Here is a 20,242-nt window from a genome sequence, read left to right on the forward strand (position 1 = left end):
TAATTTGTATTATTATTATATTGAAATAAATAAAAAATAATGTATAATTATTATATAAATATAATTTTAAAATAAATAATATTAAACCAATGTAACTATTTTAACTTGTTTATTAATATTAATTTATATTTTCTTATAAAATTTTGAAATAGTTTAAAATTAAGAAATATAAAACATTATTATTATTTTAATTTTTATATTTTACTCTTATAAATAATTTGTATTATTAATTATATTGAAATAAAAAAAATGTATAATTATTATATAAATATAATTTTAAAATAGATAATATTATTATATGATTTACATTATTTATATATTAATTAAAAGTTATGTATTAGAAAATGTGAGGGTAGGGGTTGATCACTTGACTTCATTTTTATAGTTTAGTTACATAGCCAACTAGATTAAGAGTCATATGTGAAATAGATATATAAAATATTTTATTTTAAGATTTTAATTTAGCTGGAGCCCACCCTAACCCATGTGTGGCTCCGCCCCTGATTATGACAATATTGTTTTTTTGTTGTTGAAACTAGTGTAGTTATTTGATCAAAATACAACAATATTAATTTTCTTAAATAATTTAATATTTAATATAAAATATATTTTCAAACTTTGTAACTCTTTTTTCTATTTTAACAAATTTGATGTGAAAAGTCAGTTTTGGTCAACCTTGACTTCTTAAGCAAGGTAGGTATCTGGTTTTTGTAGTCTGATCGAATTTGGACTTCATGGATTATTGTAATCATTAATCAAACACTTTACATTTTTTATGGGTATATTACTCATATATTTTGATTATGTTTGTGATTATATCTCGAATTCTTATTTGTCCCTCCTTGACAATAAAATAATATTCATAGTACTTTTCTTTTAGTCGATAGCAAGTTTTGAATATATAATTATTTTTCATTCATTTATCAAAGATAATGATATTCAAAAGAAAATAATATAAGAGCAGTTTTACATTCAAATTTTTGTAGAAGAAAAGAATGGATATAATATGGAGTACTTGATTTTTATTTTTAAATTTATATGAACATGATGATTTTTTCTTTTAAATATAGTCTCATTTGTTTGACTTATTTTAAGTGTTTCTATTATTTTTTAGCTAAGTTGTAATTGTTTTACCTTTAAAATATATCTCAATTTTAAAAAATAAAAATATTATTACTAAGCACAGTAACAAAATATTTACGTTTTTGTGAAACAAACCTATTACATCTAGTCGTTTTCAAGAAAATAAAATCATCTCATAAAATTCTGATAAAAAATAAAATAATACATAAAATTATTTAATAGGGTTCCAATGAATACATCCAAACATACAAAATATAGTAGAAACTGGATAAATTAATACTCGATTATTTAAAAAACTCTCTAAGATAATATTTTTGGTCGGTCGCGACTCGGGGATAAGGTGCTAAATTAATAATTCGCTAAAATTATAAGATAATACATTTTTGATAATTTTTTAGACCCCATATAAAATATAAATTAATAATTCCTTATATATAGCATATTACATGAATGATTTAGGAAGGTTTCTTGAAAAATAACTCAATTGTCTTTTGTTTTTTTTTTAAAATCAATTTCTCTTTGATTGTTATTTCTAATTTTCTTTAGCATGGTAAAAACTTCTGGTGTTGTTTTCTCATAACTCAACAAGAAATTGTTCAATGTGATTGTCACTCTAATAGATTCGTTTTGCGAATAATTATTAATTTATCGATTAATTAATAACTCTTTTAATTAATAAATTTTTGTCGTCCCAAGTCTATTATTATATAGAGTTTCTAATATATATATATATATATATATATAATAATAATATTTTTTCTTTACTTTAATTGCATTACATATTTGCAAAACTTCTTAAATCTTAAGAATTGATTTTTATATTTGAGTGATGTTACATTTAGAGATCTATTTAATTACCCACATTCATATTATTTTATTGAAACAATCAAACATAAATATAAGATTACAACACATTTTCTCATTACCCTCTTAATCAACCAAACTCGATGTAGTAATTTTGTTTGTTGTATAAATTTGATTTTTTATTTTATTGAATTAAAAAAAAAAATCAATACTATCTTTACAAATATAACCAATTTGAATTTAAGACATTCTTAATTATACAAATTATATAAATTTTGTATTGTCTTATTGTAATATAGAGAAAATTGTAGATAAAATATTAATAAATTGACCAACCAGATTTTATATCCCATTCAATGTGAATAAAATGTTTGATATTTAATAGTAATAATTTATAATCTTAAAAACTTAACCTAACAATTAATGTTAATCAAATTGAAGACTGACTTCATTTATTGGCTCCAAAACTTATGCTAATTGTTGCTAAGATTAATTAGTTGAAAAGTTAAGTATTTTAGAAATTATTTTTATATTTTAAATGAAATTGATTATATATGTTAATAATATAAACATATAATTATTGTTTAAATTAAAATATTTATGATACAATTTTAATTAAAACAAATAAATATTTAAAAGCAATAATATATATGGTGTGAGAGATTCACATAACTAATGACTGAATTTCTTTAGGTTTGATAACAGGTTTATAAATTTATTTGGTTATTTATTCAGTTGATCAATTAAATAATTTGTATTTTCTTAATAAAATGATGCAGTTTATTATTATTATTATTGTTATTATCGCAGTAGTAGTTCATTTATAATGAAAATAATGAGAGTTTATCACACAAACATAATATTAAAAAAACACATAAATCTTTTATTAATAAAAAGTTAAATATTTATTTTTAAATCATAAGTGAGTTTTATTGGAATTTATTTGAATAAACGTTGTATTACTAAAAATAATTTGGATGGTTCTTAATTTTGAAAAATATTTTTTTTTAATAAAAGTATTTAAAGTTATTAATATATAATTATAAAATAACTTATATTTAAAAAGGTTATAAAAATATTTTATTAAATAAATGAAGTGATGTTATTAAAAATATAATAAATAAAATAATGTTTAATTATATATATTTAAAAAAATATGAAATATTAAAAAATATATATTTAAAAGACTTTTCAAAATATTGACCTTTGACAATGATGTCCAAAAGGCATGTGTTTGAGGGTTTGGTAACTTGGATCCGAGTTGCTGAATTTGATAATGGAATTGGAGTAAATTGATATAATTAATATAAATACTATATATTATGATTTTTTTTTCATAATAACAATATTTTAGATAGATCACTTTATTTTTTCTAATATATTTTATAATTCATTAAATTATTACAATATATAGTTTAAGATTAGAGTATCTATTTAAAAGAGACATGTTATTTGTTCAATTTTATTAAAAATATTTTAAATTGAAGTTGTGAATTATATATTCATATGGATAGATGTTTTAATTTTTTTAAACAATTTTTTATAATATATTAATAAATTATAAAAAAAAATTAAAAGAAAAAATATTATTATTATTATTATTATTATTATTTTTTAAAGAATGAGTCTTTGTCATGAAAGGTAGATGTACAATGATCAGCTGTCTTCTTCCATTTGTTTATATATTCAAGTTTCAACTGATGGGAATAATAAATAAATATATATATATATATATATATATATATATATATATATATATATATATATATATATATATATATATATATATATAATTGTTTGATAAGTCAATCTAGAAAGGCTGGTGCTGGACTTAATTAATGAATATGTTATCAAGTAGTAGTTAAATATTTAAATTATTATTATTTCGATCTTTCCTATACCTAGAACAGTGTAATGTAAGTGATCCAACATGACCCCAATTGCTTATAATTAATTAATTTAAAGGTGACTATTATCTTAATTAAATTAATAATTTTACAAGACTTTTTTTTTTAACAAAAACAAAAGAAGGTCTAAGGAGTAACATTTAATTGTTACTTCATATATTAAATAAAATAATATTTACTCATAATTAGTATATATGCAATGTGAAGAGATGACACCACCATGATTCATAAAAAAAAAAACCAGCTAGCTAGTTTGACTTTGAACTAAAAAAAATCTATTATATTATCATTTTAATTATTAAATTATTTAATTTATTAATTAAAATATCAAAATACTCTTATTTTATTTTATTAAATTTAAATTTTAAATATAAATATTATTTTAGCAATGTATCTTAAAAGAACCCATTTTTTTTAAAAAAAAAAAAAAAACTTCATAAAAGTCTAAAAAAACAAGACGAAGCAAGCTGATCCTAAAGAACAAAATTTTGGTAGGGAAAAAACTCACATAATTAGACCAAAAATGTAAGAAAAAAAAGGAAAAAGTAATTGTATAAAAGAATAAAAAAATCCACTTTGAGAAATGTGGTAACAAGTTTTTATAGAGATGACAACTATAATTAATGATATATAAATTAATAATGAAGAATAAAATTAGAAAACTATATACAACATACTCAATTAAAATATAAAAAAAAATGAAAATGACAGTTTAGGGCCTTCATCAATATTCACCTAACATTGAATATTTAACTTCAATTTTTTCAACCCCTTTGAAATTAAGGAGTTAATTTATTGTAATTCAAACTGTATAAAAACTCTTTTAATATAGATTTATTTTTTTTATTAAGACATGTGAAAGGTTTAAACAAAAATAACACATTATATAAGTAATTACACGAGTTTACAATAGTTAATAACATGAAAAAAATAACAAACTAATTAATAAAAAGTAGATCATGCATGGCTCAATGTCAAAATTCTTTAAAGAACTTAATTAGTTTAACATAAAGATTCAGCTCAAACTTGAATTTGTCAAGTTCGATTTGCGTTTGTTTTACAAGGTTTATTATATCCTCTCTTAGTAAAAGAAACTATAAAATACATAAACTTGTGCATAATAAATAAGTCAATACTTATGTCACACCAAAATAAAATAAAATCTATAAAACGAGTTTAAGTTACGAAAATTTTGTCTAAGAATTATATCAAAGCTATCGAATTCAATTTTCACTAAAAACTCATTAATTTAATTTAAAGTGAGAAATTAAAGTTCGTAGTACTTAAAAGATACATAAAATTTGGGGACAGCCATCATAAAAAGTTAAATCTAGATAATAAATGAAACTTAGCATTCAAAGAACAAACAATATTGGTCAATGTTTACAAAATATTGATTTGATTAAGATGTTATAAGCGTTCACCAAGTCCAGATAATTTTCTATATTTTTCTTTCCTGTTTGACATTTGCAAGTAATTGTTTATGTGAGCAAATTTCTCCATCCTTTGTCTCCATGTGGGTGAATTCCTTTCAAGGTCAAACATGTACAAATGTACTGGACAAATTGTATTAGAGGAAATAAGTAATAATAAAGGAGGATGTTATAGATATAATGTTGTCACTAGAAAAAAAATATGAAATATCAAGTTACCCAATCTTTACTAAAATATGTAGATAGGGGCATGATAAAAATTTAGATAGGGTTACTCGAATCGAAATCGAAACTGTCCCGTATCTAAATGATCCGAAATTATCGATTTTGAATTTCGATCCAATTTTTTACAAAAATCCGTTTATTTTACAAATTAGGTTTTTCTTTTTTAATTTGAACATAATTTTTACAATGAAATGTTTGTTTTATAAATTTCAAGATTTTGACTCTTAAACATTTTTTTTAATTTGTTAAATTTTTTAACTGATTAATATATATTAAATGATAATATTATTAAAAAGACTGTTTTTTTAAAATAAAATATTTAACCTTATATCTTAGAAAAAAAATTAAAATGGTATGACTTTTACAAATAAAAAAAATGTCCTTTTTTCTCAAATACAGTATCGACGGGTCAATATTCGGGTATCCAACCCAATTTTAACATGAAAAGTTTGGTTCTTGATTTATCCGACCCAATAGGTATCCGCTATCCTCAAAGTTTAGAATGCCCTATGCAAAATAACATTTGTGGCAGAAATTAAAACAATTATATTAGTTATAAGCTTTTTTATATATATAATTTTAATAACTATTATAAAAATATAAATGAAATTAAGTATCCATAGAAAAAAAAGTTAGAAATTTTAAAGATGGATAAAAGATTACATTGAAACAAAAGATTAATAGTTTTAAATAGATATTAATATAGTTATATATATGTCATTTAAGTAACTAGAAAATTAGAAATTTATAATATATAATTATATAAGGGACTAATATTATAATGTACTTGTTTGTAAGGGTTAATATTATAAAATAAATTGGGGTTAATATTATAATAATATAAATAGGGTTAATATAAATTGGAGGAGGGTTTCCTATGCAATAAAATATGAAGTATGACCCTACTGCCGGTCAGTGCCGGCTTGGCCTTTGGGCTGCCCCCATCTCCAATATAGATTCTTTTTTTCATATGTTTTGCTAATTTGTCTTAGCTTAATTGTATATAAATAATAATTCTTTGTTAACAATTAAAAAAAAAATACATTAAACTTTAATTGAAAATGACTTTTTTTAAACTTTAATATCTCTAATGCATACAATTTGATAGAATTTGACGAAGATCATTACTCATGTAGAGTAAGAGCTCGTTTGATCTTTAGTTTTTTGGATTTTTACTGGGTTTTATCCTAAAAAACCTAGTTTGATGAAATTTTAAAAAAACTAGTTTTTTCTTATTTAAAGACAAAAATGCCCTTAATTATTTCTCTCTCTATTTAGAAAATAATTAAATAATTTGGATAATTTTGGTATTTGATGGATAAAAAGAGAGATAAGATTGATGAAGTGATGGTTGAAATGATGGTTGGGATTTTGGATAAAATCTGGGTAAAACCCCAAAAACCACTAGATCAAACAAGGCCTAAGGGGCAAGTAGTATTTCTCAATCTTGTCCATCATTTGTTTGGCCTCATGCATGTCTACTCGAGTAAGAATGTCGTCATTATATTTCAGATCCTCTGCTCCCAATTATTACCTGCCCTGTTCCCTTTTCACATGGGAGAGACAGAATAGTAATTTTTTTAAGGACTGTTTTACCCCTTCTTTGTGAGAGTGAACATGAGACCAGATAAGAGTTGGAAGCAGAGGATCCAAACTGCGTCATTATACATCAATTTAGAGATGAAGAATCATTAGAAACATAATGCAGATGTTCACGTCACTTAAATGAGCAATGTCGAAAGAAATGTGATACAGTGAATTGTTAATAAAAATAAGTATCTAAATGCATTAACTTTTATCAATCTTCTATATTCAAATACCAAATTTCAAGTATTGAAATGATGTCGGTGTTATGAGGACCCACAACTTATTTTGAAGTTAGAATCATTAGAAAGGGCAATTTTGAAGGATTGGTAAGTAATCTCAAAGGAGATGGTCCATAATGTTTAATAATAATGATTTATGATTAATAATAATAAGATACAACTAATTGACTTATTTATAATTAAGATTAATAGAAGACTATATTAATTAGGGATTAAGCTGACAGCCTGATGTATTAATTATTAAGGATTTCATTATATATAGTTGACCGACCGTACACAACAATTCCAAAAAAAAATGGACATGCCTGTTCATCATGTAGTAATAAAAGACCATAACAACTAATGACTATTGACGTGGTCTTGATTGAGAGAGTATAAATTTTAATTTTAATTTCAAACTATAATATTTGAAAACTGGTATTTTATTATAATGGGTTTGTTTGAAAATCCGATTTAGATAAAATAATGTTGTGAAATACACTTTAATATATATATGTTCGATCAACTTACGTATACAAACATTATTCAATTGAAAAACTCTTAAAGGTAGTATTGAAAGAATTTGTTTTTAATTTAATATAAGATTATTCCATTGAAAAAGAAAGTGCCTTCTGTATGTCAAACTTCTGACCATTTGCCAAATCAAACGTAAGAACATAAACATCAATAAATATTTTTGATTACACAATCTTCCATGTAATATTCATTCCACAACACACACAATGGCCACAAACAGTAGCTGTTTCAATTTCAATTAATAATATGATAAAATTGCAACAAGTCACACAGACAAACTCGACTAGTAAGATTAAATCGAGAATAAATGGGGCCAAGAAGGGTGACTACCAAAGAGATGGTGTTTCTACTTCTTAAGTTTGAAGTATAAGATCAAGATAATAGCAAGGACAAGGACAAGGATGATCGAGCCAATAATCCACTTGTTCCTGCTCATTCTCCTTGACATGTTTGTCAAGATTTTCTTGCTCCTGCTTATGTTATCGTCTACTCCATGAAGCTGCAAACCATAATATACAAGTAGAATCAGTATTTGATCAAGAATCAACATCAAATGAAACTCGTGTATTTGGAAACAGTTTTTGGGTAAGTTATGAATTTAGATTAAAAAGAGTGAATACATTTTTGAATCTATGTGTAATTAAGTAGATACTTGACAAAAGAAAGTGTTTCCATGTCCAAATTATTGGGTTGTGGTGGAAATATTTTATTGGTTATGCTTTCCAAAAATTAAGTGAATCTTGAAAGTAATTTTTTTTCATGTTGTAACAAATAGTCTAATAAGATCAATACAAATTCTATATATATATACCAAATGAAACAAAAATTAAATGGATCATTATATATCAAATGAAACAACAAAAATTACACTATAATTTGGATCATAATCCAAAATATACTAAATTTAAACTGGTCTTGAAGGCTCGAACCAACAACTTTGTGGTCACGAGCCTTGCTATCTACTACTGAACTAAACGGGCCTTCCCAAAGAAAAAAAACAACTTCAATTTTAATTTTACAATTTTTCAGTGGGATTGTGATCAAACAAAATACAAGTTTTCAAACTCATTATGTTTGATAGTAGTGACATGATTTGAAAATGGGCTTGTGTTTCAATTCGAATATGGGTTTGTGTCTGAATTCAGATACGAGTCTCAGCAAAAACTATTGATAACTTTTTAGATACAAAATCCAAGTTCATATGGTATAAAGGTGTGGTTGGTTGGGATACATCATAAATCTGACACCTTCAAGCGCACACCACGGTCGATCAAACTACATCCGGTTACCTTCAAATTTATACAATTTGTAGGTCTCATTTTTTAAGACCCTAACGTTTCCTCCGGACAGAAGAGCAATTCTACGGCCAATGCCTTTTTTCAGGCGTATCCCACTTTCCAATCAGAATTTAGGCCAGAATATGCCCATTCTCCAAATGGGATCTCACCCCTGGTGAGAAACCAACCCAAATGGTGTTTGAATAAACCACCTAATATTTCTGAATAGGAAACTCTAGGGAGAATAGCACACACAGCAACTTAATTATTAAATTTTGTAGGAATTTATGACTAAACATGTGATGACTAATACTAATTTGTTTTTTTTTTCAATCATAGTTGATGGCTTGATGCGACTTTAGCATTGACTATAGTTTTTTATGGAAGTTTTATTTTCTCAAAAGAATAAAAGATTAATTTTGTACCGTGTTATGGGCATGCAATAGAGATTGTCGCTGCTGATGCAGATCTTGAAGAATAGAGACACCAAGCTCCTCTGTCTCCAGCATGGTTCTTCTACTATCCCTGACCCTGTCACTGGACTTGTTTATCCTCTCCGTTGACATCAACAACCTTGTCCTTTGATCAGCTGATACCTATTACATTGAGAATATTTAGTAAACACCTTAAACAATCAGATATGACATGAAAATTCAAAAAGAGAATTGCACCAAAAAGCTCATTTTGCTTTCTGAACTTTTAAAAATGACTTAATTTGAAGTAAAGGAAGCAAAACGAGCATTTGATGCAAATTCAGGAAGCAAAATGAACTATTATTCAAATAAATACATAACCCAATTCAGAATATTCAAAGCCCGCAGACTCAATGGCCCGGTTATCCTCAGAAAGGCCAGGCATTGTTTTAATGGTTTGGTAAGATTCTCAACATTCTCATAAAACCAAATTTATGACAAACGAATCATATCTGTACATTTTATACATCTTTTAAGTGCAGTTTGTTAACTGAAATTTCCCAGCAAGTTCAATGAGAATCGAACTAGATACTACTACCCCGAACTTGAGTAATAAAAATAAATAACAACAAGCAAAACAAATAACAAAGTGACATACAGTCATAGCATCAGCCATCCCTGATTCAAGCAACTCATCCCTTGCAGCTTGGTTTAGGTTAGTTGATGTAATCCTTTTGACTTCACTCTTCAAATTGTTCAGATCAGATTTGTATTCCCTCAATTTTGAAAGCAATACAGCCTTTACATTAGGCTGCAAACTTCTTGCCTCAAGGTCCATTTTTCGGACCTGAAAGATAAAACGGTGCCTTAATGAAATTTTATAATAAAGCAATAAAAAACCACTAATAAACAAATAACCATCATCAGCTTACCAGGGACTCCGCTTCATCCAATCCTGTTTGTATTTCAGAAACCTTTTGCTTCTTTTGCTCTACAGACAAGGAGATTTAATACATTCATAGATAAATTTCTGAAGCACACAGTTGAATATAGAATATATCAACAAAAGAAAAAAGTTGAACAACATGGCATTGTTCAAATTTCAGAAGTAGAGGTAAAAGGAAAAATCATATTTAGAAAGTCTATAATCTTTCAAACAAATATCTCATAAGACACCTGAAAACTTGTATTAGAAATGTTAGATAACAGTTTATAGCTTAATTTCAGTTCATATTTAGCTAGAAAATCTGGTTTAGTTCGATAAGTTATAGATTACTACTTAACACGGTAATATACTAAGACTAAGAGCACATAAAAGACAACTTTAACCCCTCTAAATCAATCAAATTATGTTACTACAAGGGTAGAATATTCTTTAAGTACTTTCGACCCACATTAGTTCCACATTGTATCAAATCAACTTAAGTACTCGTATATTTTCATTTGGTTTATTCAACATTTATTTTTCAGACAATAACTAATTTGTCATTTAGAACTCAGTATTCACCATTCAAGACTTAATATTTAGTTTATCAATCGCACCCTAAGGGTCATATTGGTTCATAACAGTCCACCGCACTCCACGATGCTAGCCCCGGGCTAACACTGCAATTCCAACTTCACCACCCACGAGACACAATGGACTGCCTCTTATATTGTAACAACCATTAGGTGAACCACACCTCGAAAAGCTAATTGTTAAGATTGGACAGCCCAAAAGGTTATTAAGCCCCACACTAGAACTCCGTAACTTAGATCCAACTCTCATTCCTTAACCAATTGGGTCATAACAGAAGCACATACACGTGCAGAGAAAATCTGTCAATGATGGAATTGTATACAAGTATATCTACAGACATCATTTTTTCCTTGACTACTCACTAACAATGTTCGATAACACAAAACAAAGGAAAAAAGGAGAAAGCCGAGGCTTGCATAAATTTATCAATTAAAAAAAAAAGTGACAGAGATCATAAATTCTTGGAAAACTAATAGCCTGCTCTAGTCTCCTTACAAAATCTCGGTTATCAAGTTAGCCATACCCTTCACATACAAGAATAGGAGAACTTAAGATGAACTATAGGCTTACTAAGCAAAGCAAAAATGAATGAGCATGACCTTCAAAATGCTTATGGGTATACATTTTTTATTCTTATGCAAGTGCAGAGAATTGGGCATATAAATGGGTAAATTAAGACAATCAGATTAGATGACGAGGGTTTTCTTCAGGTTCTCACCTCCATCAAGAAAACTAGCGGACGTACACTTTTTAGACAAATTTGCAGATATCTCGCAGTATTGGCGTTCATATCCTTCAAACACCGCACTCATGGCGTCCAAATGAATCCTCTACTAGATCTGCCCAACAAACAAGATCAGCCTAATCAAACTGACAATCGATAAGAAAAGGGCATTTCACCCTAGGGCAACATGTTTTGCATAAAAAAAAAGAAGCAATAATTCGAAAAGGGGTTGAATCCGAATCGTTCATGGCGACTAATTGGATCAAATTTGAATAGGGTTTGATTAGATTACCTGAAGATGATTGATTGTAAATCGGGACGTCGAGGGCAATGAATAGGTAAGCGATCAATTGGCGGGTTCTTGTCTGTGGAAGATCTGATGATATAACGACGAAACGTGCAAAAAGATAATGGCCTACCGATCCTGCCTGCATCCAGGTCCCAAGCCAGCCAACCTATGATGAACGTTAGAGACCGAATTTACAATTCCACCAAGTTATAGCCAAATGGAAATTACTTTCCACCCAATAAGGTCTTGTTTGTTTGTTTCATATATTTATTTAAATAAAATTAAGAATTTTATTTATTTACAAAAATGATTAGAGAATGAAATTTGGGAGAAAAAAATTAAATTTATAATTTATAATAAAAATTAGTTTACAAGAATTGTCTAGTCAATATATATCCTTAGGTTGGTGCTAACTTCTCACATAAGATAAGTATTTAGTAATATTCAAATAAATATATATATAATGAAGAACTATTTTAATAAAAATAAATAAATGGATGTTAGTTTTTTCTTTTTTTTAATAATGAAATATATTCATATCAAAGATAACTAACTCTTCATTCAAACAACTTTATTAGTCAATATTCTAATAAATGGATCCACCGGTTATATACCCAACAAACATTCTCTTTCTCCCCTATTCATTAATTAATTCAAAACAATATTTTTTAAATCCATCGTTTTACTCATTCGTTCATGATTAATTGATTTATGAATACAATCTGTTTTAGGAAATAGATCATTTATTTACTAACATCCGGCTAAATGGGTGACCCGTCATTGTATGTATAGACTGAAAAATGTTCTATTTGATAATTAAAAAATTGGAATTTTAGACTGATTACAAGCTGAGTAATTTATGTAGATTGAATTATTTATTCATTATTGAAAGTGCAATATAAAGCAAAATAATAAACACAACCCAAAATGAGCTATTAATATACCAAGGATGGAACATTATTGATAACTCAAAATTAATTGGCCAATTGATCTAAATAAAGATAAATGAACACATATAATGCTTAATTTCATTTTAAGTGTGAAAAATGTTTGTTACCCTGTAGGATTCTCTTTTTCTAAAAAAAAAAATCTATATAATTAATTACCTTCTCCCCATATTAGGGGTGATTAGAATCCAAAAAAACTGGTGTCGTGGTCTCGTGATACTATGATTTAAGTGGGAGGTCACGACGAGGGATCGAGCTAGCTAGCCTAGTCGGGTAATAAAAACATGGCTCAAGTATATGAACTAAAACACCAATCCATGAAGTTCAAAACAACAAACAACAACCACATAGCTTTAAGCATGAAATGCCACTTGATTCATTCTCCTATATAAAAATCAATGAAAGTAACAAACACAGCATTATTTATGGGTATGAAATATGAATGCTCACAAAGATGTACACACAAATAAGATGAGGAAATTAACTAGACATATCATCATACACCACCCTTTTATGTAAACACAAAACTGATTATATCCCCTCCAGAGTAAGAATATGTTAATAATAATAAGAAGCAAATTACCCCCAAAAAATACCAACAACCCTTTTCAAAGGGCTTCATTTCTTTTTCCCCTCAATGCTTCCCCTATGTGAACCAAAAAAAAAACTGCTTCCATCTCTCTTTCTCTACAGTTTAGTTTAGTGAAGGGAAAAAAAAAAAAAGTACACAAATTTATGGTAAATTAAACAAATATCAAGCTGTAGTAGTAGTAGTCTCACCTGAGGACACCAAAATATTACCTTCTTCAATAACCGGTTGCTTCGAATGCAACTGCTCCAATTCTTTCGCCGGAAACACTTCCTCCTGCAATTTCGGAGCTATGTTCTTCACATGCAGCCATGTTAGCTCCCAGAAACTATCATCAATGGGAGCAAGCATCCCTCCCGCCTTCATCACTAACAGAATGTTCTTGAGAAGCTCGGGGACCAATTCGTGAATCTTTTCGCTCCTCTTCCCTCTAAACTTCATCTTCATGCATCTCTCCATATTATTAAGTACACCTACCCACACTTTCGCGAAAGAAGTCATTCTCCATAGATCCTGAAGAGACTGCAACAACACTTTCGACATCAGTTTCACCGAGTTTGATATTGAACTCTCCATGTTCCTATAATCCTTCGGCGACTGTTCCTTAGCGATTTCTAATAAATCGTCGAGCAATTTGAATATGACGAGATCGAAACACTGTAACCAGATCTCTCCCGAGAGACAAATACCTTCAGCTCCAGTCAGACTCAACTGCAGCATTAGAATCGCGTGATTCCTAACTTCTTCACGTTGATCTACGCAAACTTTCCTCAGCCCTTGCACCAGGCGCAACCACATTTCGGCTATGTCGTGATGCATTTTCGTAGCATCCGATCCCAAAGTTTTAGACCATTTCGCTAGAGAGAATACCGAACCCCCCATCAGATCTAGTGATTTAACCGACCGACTAGCGTTACCTACGTGAGACTCGGAAAACTGACGAGCTGCGTTAATGCAGAGAACGTAATTCGCCGGAGACAAGTGGGCCCCGTCCGACATAACAAACGATAGCGTTTCGAACCCGGGTTCGGAAGCTTCCGGATGGCGGGCGGTTATGGAAATGAGGGAAGTTATCATTCTCCAACCGACGTGGGATCTGACTTGAATTGCGTTTGCTTTGACGAGACGCATAACTTCCATGGTTATCTGTTCGCAATACGCGTCGGCTACTCGTGCGTCGAGCTTTAAAACGAGCTGGAGCGACTTCAGAAGCTCGTCGGTAAGGTTTTCCTTGTAGGGAAGAAGCCGATGGCATATTTTGAGTAGACCGAAAACCGCCTTTTCGACTAGAAGACCCGGCATTGTAGACGACTGAACGATGTTAGCTATGTGTTCGTAAACAGATTGCCAGAGAAGCATAATCCTGTCGCGGTTATTCAACGTTACGGTGATGAGTAATTCAAGGCAAAAGACTGAGACAGTCTCGTCTTCTTGAACGTTATTCCCCTTTCGACTGGAAATCAGAGACTGGGTGAGCTGCGAAAGTGATTCAGCTTGAAGGAATTTGCTTTCAGCAAATATGCTATCTATATGGCATTCTCGAATCACCTCGATAATCGATCTGTGGGCTGCAAGTTCTTCTTCGGTTGGTTGTGGTGGTGGCTCTTCTGTGTCGAGATACAACAATTGGCTGAACCGTCCTATAAAACTAGACGATTTACGATGAGGGACTGGCGGTGGTGGCACATGAGCCACGGTTTTCTTCGAACTTGTTGATGGCTGTTCCAAGCCAGTGTCTGAAGACGAGTCCACGTTGTCAGCTGCATCACTAATTAGACGGGATGGAAGAAAACCCAGCTTGTGCAAGCTTAAGATACAATCTACTATATTCTTCCAAGCAGTTCGGAGATAGTCGCCGTACCTGTTTCAAAAAAGAAAAGAAACAAAAGGTTTATTTCCTACAGAAAGCTAATACTGGGAATCCAACTTAAAATCTAACCCCCATACCTGTTTAAAAATAAACATGGCCTAAAAAGGAAAAGAAAAACAGTAGGCGTACCTGTTTGCTATGGTGAAAACTGCTACGGTTGCCATCCTAGCCTTGGTGTCTTCTGCAAAAGTAAGAGTAAACTCCTCGGGGGACAAAGAATGCAAGAGGTTTGTGAATTTACAAAGAGATACAACCAAATCATCCAAGACTTCCTCTAGATTGTAACAGGCTGCAATCTTTGCAACAGCTAAGAATCCTTCAACACAAGTTTGAAGAACGTCTTCACGTTCAACCTGGTCAAAGACAACGGAGATAGCAGCGATTGTGGGACCAGAAAGGAGAGCAAACATATCGTAGTCAAGGTGAGCCAAGGAATCACAAGAAATAAATGGAGTAACTTGCTTGGATTTGTGCATCAGGCCAATCCAATTGGATGGTATCATCATAAGAGGAAGACTACCACCTTGCTCTGACGTCAACCTTATTTCATTCTGACAGATTGAGTGATAGAGCTCTGACAGGTAATCCCGTGGAAGGTCATTGCCTCCATTAATTCTCCTGTTGTTACGGATGAAATCTTCTTCAGTCATCTTCTTCTTCACCTGTGTATTATGTTGATCTGTATTGAGAAGTATAATCGAATATGACAACACCAAAGCAGCATCCTTATTCGCTAGAATATTCGGTTCTTGTTCATAATATCTTTCAGAAAATGCCTCAAGCACTCTCTGTATCTTCTGCGATTCACCGGGCAGTCTGAAATTTTCAAGAAAAACCCGCAAAGCATTATCCAAATTCATGCCCCTGAAATCGAAAGCTCTCGCAAATTCATTCAACACTTGAATAGAAAAATCATCGTGATTGCCTAGGTAGTCTCCGACAAAATTCTTGTCCAAACCCTTCGTGTATCTGAAAAAGCACGCAACACTTGTCGGGTCGAGTTTTTCAGGCAACAAATGCACACTTTGGAGAAACTCCAGACCTTTTTTCGGATCTTGATTGAAGTGATCCGCTCCAATTGTCAACTTTCTCTTGATATATTTCATATTACGAAGAAACGCAACCAAACTATCAATATCATTGTAGTTCTCACACGCCACTGTCCAGAATGAGGTATACGATTCAAGGTCAGATGGCATTTTCTCTGGAATTGGAGATTCATTCGTCATTCTTTCATTCATACCTTTAGTCATGGCAATCAGCCCATCCAATGCAAGAATATGTATAGCAGACATTGGGGCATTAACAGGAAAAGCACTCTTTGATAAAAGATTAACAATGTCTTCAAATAAGTTGCTGGATGATATGTTGCAATCAAAGTTTCCATACATCTCAGCAATAAAATACGGTTGTCTACAAAGGTCAACAAGTGTTTCCATGGCAACCTCTTGTAGTTGGTACGATGCTCCATGCTTGCTTTGCATAATCCTCAAGAGGACGCTAGAGCAAAAGGCTTCGAGCTGTAGTTTAAGTTCTGAGCGAAGAAAATAATACAGATTGTGAACAATACTGCAGACTTTTGAAAGTATAAGAGGACTCATTGACAACCCAAACTGCATGAGGTTAAGAAAAAGTTCGTCCTGGATCAAGACCAATAATTTAGGGTGTCGGCTAAAGGATGCCCCGCCTAATTCTATAGCCGAATTGATTAAACCCAAAGCAAAGAGTGGGACATCTTCGTCGTATGCTATAGGATTTGATCTAGGACCAAAGTCTATGTTCTCCATGGCATTTAAAAGAGAACATAGAAAATGAAATATTTCAACCATGCATGGGATACCATATGGCTCCATTGTAACAGGGTCTGCAGTTTTAGCAGCCTCCTCAGTTTTGTTACCCAAGTCAGCATTAGAGCCATTTGAAGTAAATCCATCAGGTGGTGGTGATTCACCAACTCTTCCCAAAATGACATAACCATTACCCAGTAGCTCACCCTCGGCATTATATGCATCTTGTTGATGGGCCTATTCCCCAAAAAAACTTCAATATATTACCAGAATATTACAAGAATTTATACTACTACATACAGATAATGGAAAATACCTGAAAACGTAATGAATTTGGTTTAAAAAAACTTCATATGAATCACAAAAACTAAAACAAGATAACCATATGGTCACAATCACCTACATGGATTTGTTCTTAAATAGTAATTCTAGACTAAGGTGCATTTGATAAAGCTGAAAATAAAGTGCGGAATGCTAAGCTCTCTTTAAAAAAAGTTTGAATGCTAAATACAGAATTTTAAGTATCGAATTAGTTAAGTGTCTAAAGAATAAATGTTAGTTAAACCAAATAAAAATATCTAAATTTTATGTATATGATATGTGAGTTGATTCGATAAAATGTGAAACTTCTGTCAGGAAAAGTACTTAAAGATACCGACATAATTTGATTAATTTTCAAGGGCTAAAGTTGTATTTTGTACGCTCTTACGATACCATCGTTCATAGCTTACCGAATCAAGCCAGAGAGAGGAAAGTAGGGTGAAAAACAGCTTAACTTGAACTGAATCTAAATAATTAAGTGATTTTAAATAACAGTTATCAAATGAAATTAATTCAAATGAACACTTAATTATTTAGATTAAGTGATAAGTTATGTTATAAAACATTGCCTCAGTCTTCAGGCCTTACCTTACTATTTCATTTATATTTTGACCGGCTACAATTTGTAAATATTTCCCAATTGTGGATAAATTAGTTATTCATGTTTGCAATTAAGGATAGGTGTTTGAATCTTAAGAGACACAATTTCAAAGATTAGAAGTAAAAACCACCATCTTGACAACACCAAGATGTATATCTAATGCCAACAGAAAAGCAAAATATGAAACTATTCCTTACCTCCTGACCATGTGCCCTGTCCCCATCAGACAACGCATCTTCTCCATTCTCAATAGAAGGTAAATATGAAAAGATGCATCTAACCAATTCATGCATTGTATGGCGTGATGTTCTCTGTAGTAATTCGCCTTTAGAGCTAGCTTGATGAACTACATGGAAACAAGTGTTCACAATGTTGCACACATGCTGGTTGGTTAATTTCGACGAGGCATTGCATTTTATGCATGCCAAAAGAACCTGAAGTATTTTCATAAGCACTACCTCTTCAGATGCAGGATCAGTCACCTCAAATCTGCAGCTTGTCACAGCATCAACTATCTTACTCAAAGCTTCGTCTACTTTTAGAGTATTTATGTCAAGGAAATCAAATGATAAGATTTTGTAAACTGATGACAAAGCAACCCCGGTTATTGGTGCACCAGTTTCATCAGACTGGATCACATCCAAAAATGGTTGGAGGTAAAGAACAGGACTGATGTTGTCCCACTGATGTTGCCACGAAAAGATCATTTTCCGCAACTCCTTGAGAGAAATAATAAGAGGATGCTCTAGATGATCATCATCTGCCATGTATCGGACTCCCCATCTTACATTTCTCCTCATCACAGCCAAAACTGCACCTATTTCTGAATTTATCATACATGCCAGACCACCTCCCCTCAAAGGCTGAGGAGAATTTCCATTTGGCATCCGGATTGATGGATAGACTTTAGACTGTTTATTAGCCCCCACCATAGTTGTCTCAAATCTTAGGATGCAATCTTGGTTAAACTGAAATCATACGGCCAGAAACATGGAAATGAAACCTGATCCATCAAATAAATTGAGTGAGGGAAAGAGAAAGCAACAAAACAAATTTAACCTAGATTAAAATGCTATAGACTTTGTAAACACGAGAGAGATTCATGAAATGACACAATGCACATAATATAAAATGGAGAAATTCAAACCAATGAAGAATATAATGATCCAACTGTAACTTGTAAAATGACCATCCTGCTTCCTCCAATTCCTCTCTTGAGAAAGAAGAACATTTCATTCAGCCCTCACAATCCCTTAAACTTACAGGGAATGTTTGGACAGCAGGGGGGTTCTTCTCTTTTTCTATAGCAAACAAAACAAAAAAAACAGACAATTCGAATCGAATGGTGATCTTAACTGTAAAAGAAATGAAATAAAGTGAAGTGACCAATCCTTGACTACTAGAGAGGAAAGAAGTAGAGAAGTAGCTCGATACATGCATAGATACATGTATAAGCAAAAGCATGTCTTGAAATCTCAAACACCGGATCTAGCTTGACCGAAGTCAATCCAAGTATTAGCATCGAATTGCAATGTTAAGTTGCGGAAATAACAGAGATTACAGTCGGTTAACAGCTTTAGAGACCGGATCGCGGCAAGAAACAACGATTTGTGTGAAACATTTCCGATAGAGAAAATAAACGGATTGAGAGGAGAGAGATAGAAAGGGATCGGGAGGGTCATACCTTTGGACTATCCCAAAATTGAGCGGTCGCCGGCGACGGTGACGGGATGTCTTGGCTATGGCGATCGTCGGTTCCAGGCAGAGGGGACAATTTATTTTTTTACTTCTGGTCTCTGGATTCTGGCATTTAATTTCTCTAACTCTCTAGTTTTGTTTTTGTTAATTATGAGATTAATTATATTTTAATTTAACCGATCCACCTAATGTGAACGGGTCAGGTCAACCCACAAACAACCAAACCCATTAGCCTTTATATATACTCCCAATTATTATATGCAAATTGCTTTTCCACCCTTCTCATATTCTCACCTCCCGCTTCACTCTTTAATTAATTTAAAAATGACTTATTTATATATTTATATATTTTTATCTTATTTATTTTACTTATTTTATTTTATTTAATTATTAAGTTTTTTTATTAAATATAA

General features: G+C 30.8%; 2 protein-coding genes across 2 annotated transcripts; both read right to left on the reverse strand.

The window, feature by feature from the left end:
• Window positions 1–7,931: 7,931 nt before the first annotated feature.
• LOC124918748 (vesicle transport v-SNARE 13-like) lies at window positions 7,932–12,201 on the reverse strand. The gene is made up of 6 exons (XM_047458790.1): window positions 12,020–12,201; window positions 11,722–11,842; window positions 10,417–10,475; window positions 10,143–10,331; window positions 9,497–9,667; window positions 7,932–8,293 (listed from the first exon to the last, which is right to left on the reverse strand). Exons 2-6 carry the CDS (start codon window positions 11,813–11,815, stop codon window positions 8,141–8,143), a joined length of 666 nt encoding a protein of 221 aa, XP_047314746.1. The 5' UTR covers window positions 11,816–11,842; window positions 12,020–12,201; the 3' UTR covers window positions 7,932–8,140.
• Window positions 12,202–13,281: 1,080 nt separating this feature from the next.
• Window positions 13,282–19,948, reverse strand: LOC124918750 (ARF guanine-nucleotide exchange factor GNOM-like). The gene is made up of 4 exons (XM_047458791.1): window positions 19,816–19,948; window positions 18,329–19,134; window positions 15,552–17,446; window positions 13,282–15,413 (listed from the first exon to the last, which is right to left on the reverse strand). Exons 2-4 carry the CDS (start codon window positions 19,061–19,063, stop codon window positions 13,718–13,720), a joined length of 4,326 nt encoding a protein of 1,441 aa, XP_047314747.1. The 5' UTR covers window positions 19,064–19,134; window positions 19,816–19,948; the 3' UTR covers window positions 13,282–13,717.
• Between the last annotated feature and the right edge of the window lie 294 nt (window positions 19,949–20,242).

The sequence above is a fragment of the Impatiens glandulifera genome, chromosome 1, assembly GCF_907164915.1.
Source record: "Impatiens glandulifera chromosome 1, dImpGla2.1, whole genome shotgun sequence".
Lineage (NCBI taxonomy): Eukaryota > Viridiplantae > Streptophyta > Magnoliopsida > Ericales > Balsaminaceae > Impatiens > Impatiens glandulifera.

Bases quoted from the DNA above. Each gene is read 5' to 3' on its own strand.
- LOC124918748 (XM_047458790.1), bottom strand. From the start codon at position 11,815: ATGAGTGCGGTGTTTGAAGGATATGAACGCCAATACTGCGAGATATCT. The intron at 10,476-11,721 runs GTGAGAACCTGA...CCTTGTCTGTAG, and splicing joins CGCTAGTTTTCTTGATGGAG to AGCAAAAGAAGCAAAAGGTT. The intron at 9,668-10,142 runs GTATGTCACTTT...TCAATGTAATAG, and splicing joins GGATGGCTGATGCTATGACT to GTATCAGCTGATCAAAGGAC.
- LOC124918750 (XM_047458791.1), bottom strand. From the start codon at position 19,063: ATGGTGGGGGCTAATAAACAGTCTAAAGTCTATCCATCAATCCGGATG. The intron at 17,447-18,328 runs GTAAGGAATAGT...TTTGGGGAATAG, and splicing joins ACAGGGCACATGGTCAGGAG to GCCCATCAACAAGATGCATA. The intron at 15,414-15,551 runs GTACGCCTACTG...TTTTTGAAACAG, and splicing joins GTTTTCACCATAGCAAACAG to GTACGGCGACTATCTCCGAA.